This window comes from Myotis brandtii, unplaced genomic scaffold (assembly GCF_000412655.1).
Source record: "Myotis brandtii unplaced genomic scaffold, ASM41265v1 scaffold633, whole genome shotgun sequence".
In the NCBI taxonomy this organism is placed as follows: Eukaryota; Metazoa; Chordata; class Mammalia; order Chiroptera; family Vespertilionidae; genus Myotis; species Myotis brandtii.
Window position 1 is genome coordinate 3,708,163 of NW_005370423.1, and position 9,441 is coordinate 3,717,603.

Below are 9,441 nucleotides of genomic sequence, written 5' to 3' on the forward strand. Positions count from 1 at the left end.
GTGTAACAGCCTGAATAATTAAAACCAAAACTCCACATATGCAGGTTTTCACACAGCGCCCATGAGGGGACCAGGCGGCGACCACAGTTAGTGGCGGTTTAGATGCAAATTGAAAAGGCTCATTCCTACTCATACATGAATATAAGTACGTAACTAGCAGGTCACAAAGTGTTTTCCCGAAAAGGGCTCCTTCGTGTCCCGAAAGTATTTCCTTTTTCACCACCCTCCATGGTGCTGCCATGCCCGCCATCAGTTACTAAACGTTCACTGAAGTCACCGCCCGGGCCTTTGCTGTTCTTTAACTGATGAAAAAGAGAACACGCCCCCTGTCTGGTAAATGCTCATGGCTTCTCTCTTCAAAAATATCACTCCTTTCACATGAGAAATGTGATAACAGGGCTGCAGTCGGCTCATCCTCAGAGCAACTACAGTGTTTTCCCAAAAAAGGCTCCTTCGTGTCCCGAAAGATGTAACCATCAGTTACTAAACGTTCACTGAAGTCACCGCCCGGGCCTTTGCTGTTCTTTAACTGATGAAAAAGAGAACACGCCCCCTGTCTGGTAAATGCTCATGGCTTCTCTCTTCAAAAATATCACTCCTTTCACATGAGAAATGTGATAACAGGGCTGCAGTCGGCTCATCCTCAGAGCAACTAAGGAGCGAGACCAGGGTGGCCTTCGAAGTTGGTCAGAACCGTCGGGGGGCGGTCTGCGGTCTGAGATCCCCGAGCGCTGCACCTACACCGAGGCATCCATTCCCTTAGCTTCTCGGGGATCTGATGACGGTCGACACACTGGGCTCCCGCCCTCATGCCGCCTGGCGCAAGGAAGGGTTATGCACAAACCTGTGCTGCCTCCACGGGCCCTGGTGCCCTGCCTGCCTCCCGTCCATCGCACGCACGCTGGCTGCTCCCTCCTTCCGCTTCCTAACCACTCACCCACCCGGGCTCCCTGCTTTCCACACGCGCCCGCCAGCTTCAGCTAAAGTCCTCTCTCTCTCAGGACATGGGCAGCATTTTTCACTTTTAAATATATATGTTTTTATTGATTTCAGAGAGGGAGGGAGAGGGAAAGAGAGAAACATTGACGATGAGAGAGAATCATCCATCGGCTGCCTCCTGCACACCCCCCACTGGGGATCGAGCCCACAACCTGGGCCTGTGCCCTTGACTGGAATTGAACCCTGACCTCCTGGTTCATCTGTCGATCATCAACCCCTGAGCCACACCGGCTGGGCACGTTTTTCACTTTTTATTCTGAAATCCTATGCAGTATGTTAGGCTTTTTTCTTTCTAGGCTTTAAGTTCCTTGAGAACAAAATACAAAAATGAGGGTCTTTTTAATCCCTCAAAGTACCAAGCACAGTACTTTGCTGGGAACAGAGTCAATTAATAGCTGCTAAATCAATAGGGTAGCCCCAAAATAATGAATATACTTTAATATGACTTAGATTCGCTGACTAACATCAGACAGGGGCAGGAGTGAGAAATGTGATCGCTGTTCCGTCCTTACAGAACCTCATGTTTACTCCGACTTTCACATAAATGCTACGCGATCAAAAGGAAGCGTTTAGGGAACAGCTCCTGTTGGCTGCTAGAGTCAGTGTGGCTCAGTACGTAGAAAATCACTCCTGCAAGCTTCAAACCCGGGCACAGACTGTTCCAGAAGCACCTGTGTCCGTCCACTGCTGAGGCTTTTCTAAATGAACCTCTTTATCCCAGAGCTAAGGCGTCTGCTGCCACTTCCTGCGTTTATAACCGGGTCTGCGTCTCTTTCAGAAAGCGGACGACAGAGAGAAGCGGCAGGAAGCCCACCGGTTTCACTTCGACGCCATGTGACCTGCCCGGCGCTCGCTGGATTCACGGAAACGCCGGGTTTGGCTGAGACAGGAAAGGGGGGTGAACATTATTTATAAGCGACGCGTCCTTTGTGATTTGGGGGAGCGCTGCGGTCCCGGCCGGAGGCACCGGTCTCTCTGGAGCTCTGGCAGCGGGCGGGTCTGGGGTTGTGCCGAGCAGTCTATTCCTTCCTGGGCGGTGCATGCGCTGTGTCCGTGTTTATAATCCTCGTAGAATGATGGTGACGGGAAAGCCTGTAAATAAACTATTTAAATGAGCAGGGGTTTATGTTCCGCTTGACTTGGTCTCGCTTCTCACCCCAACGATACACTCTTGTGAGCGTCTCTCAGGTGAAGTTACCCACCTGCCCCCCGTCTGGCAGGTCGGGGCCTCACTGATGGCAAACAGCACAGGGGCTGGGGATCCGGCTCTGGAATCCGCTGGGACAGGCTGCCTTAGCCCCGGTCCCAGCCTCACAGGCGGTGGGAACGTGGCCGATGCCTAGCCCCAGAGCCGTCTCCTTGGTCATCAGTGGGGTGGGCGCTGGTCAGCGGGGCCCCCAGGAGCGTCTGATGGGACAGGGCATCTGCCGGGAGCTCAGCGCCCAGCACAACGTGAGCGGTCAGGGTCATTGCTACGTTAGGTACTTTCCTTAGACGTCCACACTGACATCAAAATGCACAGACTCCCAGAATCTTATTTCCGGGCATCAGGAATCACATGCAGAAAAGCTAAGTTCCCGGTGGCTGCTATCTTAGAGGGTGTGTGTGCTCATATTAATACAGATATGGCGGTGCCCTCCACCAACGGACGGCCCTGAAACTTCACCCCTCCCCACGCAGAGCGTGGATTTCCGGGTGGAGCCGCTGCGGGCGCACCCGGAGGCCACGGCCACAGTCGCATTTCCTTCTCCGGCGCTCGCGGGAGCCGAGGTTCACCTCCCGACACCACGTCCGTGCGAACTTCCGTGGGCTCCACCTCGCCCGAGTTCCCACAGGCTCAGATCCGAGCGTGGGGAGCTCACGGAGCAGCCCCCACAGTTGTCTGTGGTGAAATGGACATGCGGCGGCTCTAAAACTGAAAGTCCCCTGAGAACGGTCACTTTTGCCCTCATGGCGTTTTCTTCCCTGCGGGTCCCCGAGAACGTGTCTGCGCGGCTCTGTGTGTCTAAGCATGTTAGCGTGTCTTCCTAATAAACGTTCCGGCCTGAGTCCTCGCCAGGCATGTCCGTGAGTCTAAGCGATGATCCTGGAGCAGGAAGCGGCTGGGCCGTTAGCACGCTGTTCATGGACCCGCCCTTTCTGTGTCCCCATCTACCCCGCAAAAAACCGTGATGCCTTTTCAAAAGCGGATTCCCAAAACGGTTCTCCCTCCTGGGCCTCGGGCGGAAAGCTCACAGCTTCTACACACTGCCCTCCCCTCCCCACTCTCGCCGAGGAAAGGCGGGACCCGTTACTGGAGAGAGACCAAGGCAGGCACCCTCGCCGCATGGAGCACCCGCACACCTGGGAAGAGCACCCACAGGCAGGTTCTCACCGGCACAGAGACAGGAGCGGGCTGCACAGGTAGCCGCCTCCCAGGGAAGCCCAGAGCAGCGTGTTGCGAGATCAGGAAACGCAGGACCACTCGAGTCCATCGTGAACCTTCAGTTTACACCGACCCAGTGGATTCTGACAGTCACTGCAAGAGAACGAGTTTTAGTCCATGTTTTAAAAAATAATTTTCCTTCTGTCCTTCAGAAGACCTCCAAGAAGGAGCAAAGCCAGTAAATGGTAACCCTCACAAACAGCTAGAGCGACTCAAAAAAGCAGCTGAAACTGGCCTTGTGTCCAACAGCCAGTGCCTTCTCACTGGAGGCCTCAAACGAGCCAACACTGAGTTTCAAGATAGGATGAGCTCCCCTGTCTCCTAACCGGTCCCAGGCTAGGTTAGAGGGCTGAGCCTTGCCCGGCCGGCGTAGCTCAGTGGGTGAGCATCAATCTATGAACCCGGAGGTCACGGTTCAATTCCCAGTCAGGGCACATGCCTGGGTTGCGAGCTCCATCCCCAGTGGGGGGGAGCGTACAGAAGGCAGCCGATCCACGATTTGTTGATGTTTTTCTCCCTCTCCCTTCCTCTCTGAAATCACGGGGGGGGGGCGTACAGAAGGCAGCCAATCCACGATTCCTTGATGTTTTTCTCCCTCTCCCTTCCTCTGAAATCAATAAAAATATTTTTTTAATAAGAAGGCTGGGCCTGTATGCTCCCACACTTACCAATCATTGGTGACAGGCTGCCCCAGGAGCCTCTATGAAGGAAAAGAAAAGGGAACATTTTATATGCCACTTGGGACATCTAAACTCGGATTGAAAATCTGAGAGCAACAGTCATACTTTCGAATTTAAAATTACTCCTACCTATGCCCTAGCCGGTTTGGCTCAATGGATAGAGTTGGCTGGGGACTGAAGAGTCCCGGGTTCGATTCCGGTCAGGGCACATGCCCGGGTTGGGGGTTCGATCCCCAGTAGGGGGCGTGCAGGAGGCAGCCGGTCAATGATTCTCATCATTGATGTTTCTATCTCTTCCTCTCCCTTCCTCTTTGAAATAAATAAAAATATTTTTAAAAATATATATATTTAAAAGTAAATAATTAAATAAAATTACTCCTACCTATAGTTTCCCCCGATTTGAGATGGATTTGAAATAAACAAGCCAATAGTATATCTAGTTAGGGCTGGTGATGGCACTTTCAAAACCCTTGGGTATAAGTAAGCAAACATACATTACCGAGGACTGTCTGTACCGGGGTAGCATGCTCGGCCATCGATCAGTATGGACCACTCTGTGCTCCTTACCTACATCACCAAAATATAAGGCTCCCTTTCCCGTAACACATAATTCCCCATCACTACATCAATCGCCGTATTTCTTTAAAGGACAGTAAATGTCCAGGTCAGCCATGATTTACGGACTGTGTAAGTTACTAGCTGTATGGCTGTGATATGCCATTCTGCTTGCAATGTGTGTCTTAATAGATCTGTGCCTACAAAAAAAAAGGGAAAAAAGGGCACAAATAACCAATGTCAGAAATGAGCGAAGGGAGAGCTACAGATAACGTAGCAAAGTCCACCACGTGTCTGCTGGGCCAACGGTGAAACTCCTCTGAGGAACATGAAACAGATCTTCAACAAACGCAGTCATAACCACGTTCATGGACAGCACCACTACGTATGGTGACGACGTCAAATCTCTCAATGCCCAGTGGGTTTGTTGATGTTGCTGAACTTGATGAGCTGTTTCAAAAATGGACGTGGGAATGCGAAGGGCCAAGAGCAGCCAGACGCTCTTGAAAAAGAACAAGAAGTTGCCGTCAGGTATAAAAACTTAAGATGAAATGACGGTAACGAAGACAGTGTGGTGTCAGCGAAGAGACGGGTGGCTCAAGCACCTCGATGTGAAATGCAAATGCATAAGCTCGTAGTGTTTGGACGTAAATAACTTCATGACCCTGGGATAGGGAGTGGCGTTTTATTTAAGTCACAACACAACCGATAAAGGAGATGTTTGATCGATTGGAGTACACTTACACAGGTGTTCCACCTGACTGTTAAGGAAATTTTAAAGGATAACTTCATGGAGATGCCACTAAACATCTATCTACCAGGTTGACAAGTGGTAGAACAGCTGGCAATAACCAAGTGCTGGAATGGAGGTGGAGCGAGAGAAATCTTACCCACCTTAGTGGGGCTTCATAAAGCAGAGATTGCTCTTCCTTTTGCTTGAAGTTGACGCTTTGTATCCTGTCATTCCACACCAACAGAAATCCTTGCACATGTACACCAGGGTATAGGGGTGCCATCTACCCTTGGTATTGCGGGGGAGTGGTGCTAGCCCCCCCCCCACCTCCCAGATACCAAAATCCGTGGATGCTCAAGTCCCTTATATAAAACTAGAGGCCCGGTGCACAAAAATTCGTGCACTGGAGGGGGTCCCTCAGCCCAGCCTGCCCCCTCTCACAGTCCACAGGGGATGTCCTACTGACGGGGTCTGGCCTCCCTCTGCGGGAGGCGACTGGACCGATCAGGGGAAGGTGCCACCCCCGTCACCCCGACGCTGGCTGCTGCCGCTGCCGGACGCCGTGGCTGCTTGCACTCGGCCCTCGAAGTCACCGTGGCTTTGTCCAGAAGGATGTTCGGCTGTCCGGTCTAATTAGCATATTATGCTTTTATTATTATAGATAGTATAGTATTTGCATGCAACCTGCACACATCCGCCTGTGTACCTTAAGTCATCTCTAGGTTACTTGTCAGACCTAAAACTACCTAAATAGTTGCCATCCTGTGATGTTTAGGGAATGACCGGGAAAGGCTGTACGTGGGCAGTACGGACCCAACCATCACAGGCCCAACGACAGAGTGTAAGTCGGCAAAAAACAACATTTTCCCCAAGTACTTCCGACCCACAGTTGGTTGAATCTGAGGATGCCACACCTGTGGAGAGCCGACTGCAAACACAGCGGCAACGTGCCTAACGGCCAACAGCCACCGGCTGCTGAAATGCCCGTCTCGGGGGACTGTTACGCAATGACATACCGTGCAGCCGTGACACGTAATGACATCCAGCTCCACAAAACCGCATGCCCACGTTAATCTCATAAAGTTAAGCAAAAAGGCAAGACACGTAAGAAGATATACAGCACGATACTCTTCATATAAAGTTCAAACACAGGGGCGTGCCTAACGGCCAACAGCCACCGGCTGCCGAAATGCCCGTCTCGGGGGACTGATACGCAATGACGTACCGTGCAGCCGTGACACGTAATGACATCCAGCTCCACAAAACCGCATGCCCACGTTAATCTCATAAAGTTAAGCAAAAAGGCAAGACACGTAAGAAGATATACAGCACGATACTCTTCATATAAAGTTCAAACACAGGGACAACGAGCCCGGTCGTGGGGCTCAGGGGTTGAGCATCATCCCACGCACCAGGAGGTCACAGTTCGATTCCCGGTCAGGGCACCACGTTCATCTCATAAAGTTAAGCGAAAAGGCAAGACACGTAAGAAGATACACAGCACGATACTCTTCATATAAAGTTCAAACACAGGGACAACGAGCCCGGCCGCAGGGCTCTGGGGTTGAGCATCAATCCACGCACCAGGAGGTCACAGTTCGATTCCTGGTCAGGGCACAGGCCCGGGTTGGGGGCTGGATCCCCGGTAGGGGGTGTGCAGGAGGCAGCCGATCAGTTACTCTCTCATCATTGATTCTTCTATCTCTCCCTCTCCCTTCCTCTCTCTGAAATCAATAAAAATATATTTTAAAAAACGAGCAGGGACAACTAAACTACAGTAGCTACACACGTATTTTCACCTGTGTGGGAAGTGACCCCCTTTGTATTGTTGTAACCAGGCATCCATGGGTGGGAAACGCTAAAGGAAAGGACTCCCCACGTTAACATGATGGCTTCATGTTGTCCCACTGAACCAGCCTGCGTTTCGGCTGCGAGTAAACAGGTTTAAGCAACAATCACTGGAGCAGACGGCCGTCCTGGGGCCGCAGGAGAGACTGGGGGGCGGGAACCATGTGCTGCGGGCGCGGGACTCTGGGAGGAGCCGCAGAGGCTAGGCCTGTGCCAGGAGGAGCGGGCAGGAGGCCAGGAGCCCGTGCTGGGGCGCTGGCAGGTAAGCGGGGACAGACCGGGCGCTCCTGGTGGGCTTCCGGGAAAAGGCACCTGGATCCAGAACCCCCGGCTGAGAGGCATGTGCAGGGCTCGCCTCTCGCTTCGGGAGCATATGGCCTCTCCGCAGCCTCGGCCACAGTCTGTGCTTCCCCTCCTCCCTGCAAACTCCACTCCACACGCTGCTGCCCTCGCACAGTCCGTGCGAAAGGCGTCCCCCAGGGAGCTGCAGGGACCACTCCCAGCCCCTCCCCGGGGCTGCTCCAGTCCCTCCCCGGGGGCTGCTTCCCAGCCAGTCCCTCCCCGGGGGGCTGCTCCCCAGCCAGAGGAGAAGAGCCCGCTGAGGTTCCGTCACAGTGGCACCACCAGTAAGAGCTGCGAGGCGGAATGGACACGTGCTGTGCGTGTGCTTGTTAAATGACTACAGTGGGCCCGGCCACGGGGCTCAGTGGGTGAGCGCCAACCTCTGAACCAGGAGGTCACGGTTCAATTCCCGGTTGGGCCACAGGCCCAGGTTGCAGGCTCGATCCCCAGTGTTGGGCATGCAGGAGGCAGCTGATCCATGACTCTCTCTCATCATGGATGTTTCTCTCTCCCCCTCTCCCTTCCTCTCTGACATTGATAAACATATTTTCTTAAATAAATTACTACGGTTGCTTTCATCTCTCCTGTTACAGCCTGAACTCGCTGCCACTGAACCCTCCCCTGTGAAAACCTGTGCCTTTGGCCTCCTCAATCAAGAGCAGACTCCGCTGCCTGTCGGTCCAGCAGGGTCTCCCGGCCAAAGCCCACCTCCGTCCCCCGTAACCACTGCCTCCAAGCACAACACTCCCCCAGACGGACGCTCCCCTCCTCCCCTCTTCCCCTCTCCACTCGCCACCCCCAGCCCTTCTCCTCTGAAAGTGTCACCCCTCCACCGATGACATCACACACACCTTCTCCCTTCCCTGGGCCACTGTGCATGTGGAACCTGTCGTGTTGCAGAAGCGGAGACGGCGCCTTCCTCCCAAGTCCCGCTGCCCACCCGCGTCTGTGCTCGGGGCTGACTCTCCGTGCGTGCTGGTCTCCCCGTGGGCCCTGGATTGTGTCTGTGGAACGGGCTTGTAAACGTTGCCATCTCGATGTGACGGCGGGTGATGGGTGAGCCCACACATGCACCTGTGACCCCTCCTTGGGCACAGCCATGGGCTGGAGACCTTGGTGCAGTGGTTCTCCACCTTCTGGCCCTTTAAATACAGTTCCTCATGCTGTGATCCAACCATAAAATTATTTTCGTTGCTACTTCATCACTGTAATGTTGCTACTGCGATGAATCGTCATGTAAATATCTGATATGCAGGATGGTCTTAGGCGACCCCTGTGAAAGGGTCGTTCGACCGCCAAAGGGGTCGCGACCCACAGGTTGAGAACCGCTGCCTTGGTGCTTACTGGGATCAAGTATGTTCACTAGCAAACCCTGCGGACACTCGCTCCTCTGCCTCTCGGAGGGAGAGAAGGAAAGAGCCTTCTTGACCACCTGGGAGGTTTCCTGGTGCCTGACATCGTCCCTAATGAGACCTGGTGGGACAGATACGCTGGAGGTCCTACTGTGTGTCAGCCAGGCACAGATGATGCTGCTTGGGGCAGGGATGCTCCCAGCAGCTACCGTTGCCTCCGGGACGTGGCTAACACTCAGTAAGTGCTGAGAGCATGTGCGAGCCTCCCTGCCTGCAAGCAACTTTATAGATTTTTTAAAAATATTTTTTTATTGATTTCAGAGAGGAAGGGAGAGGGAAAGAGAGAGACATCAATGATGAGAGGGAATCACAGATCGGCTGCCTCCTGCACGCCCCCTACTGGGGGTTGAGCCAGCAACCCGGGCCTGTGCCCTGACCGGGAATCGCACCCTGACCTCCTGGGTCATAGGTCAGTGCTCGCAGGCGGGCCAAGCAGCTCACATGTGG

General features: G+C 53.4%; 1 protein-coding gene across 1 annotated transcript in view; it reads left to right on the top strand.

The window, feature by feature from the left end:
• ITFG1 (integrin alpha FG-GAP repeat containing 1) overlaps positions 1-2,115 on the top strand; it is a 44,975-nt gene extending 42,860 nt beyond the window's left edge. The window contains exon 17 of the mRNA XM_014528430.1: positions 1,778-2,115. Coding sequence (XP_014383916.1) covers positions 1,778-1,837 — 60 coding nt within the window. The 3' untranslated portion in view covers positions 1,838-2,115. The remainder of the gene's footprint in view (positions 1-1,777) is intronic.
• The last annotated feature ends 7,326 nt before the right edge of the window (positions 2,116-9,441 follow it).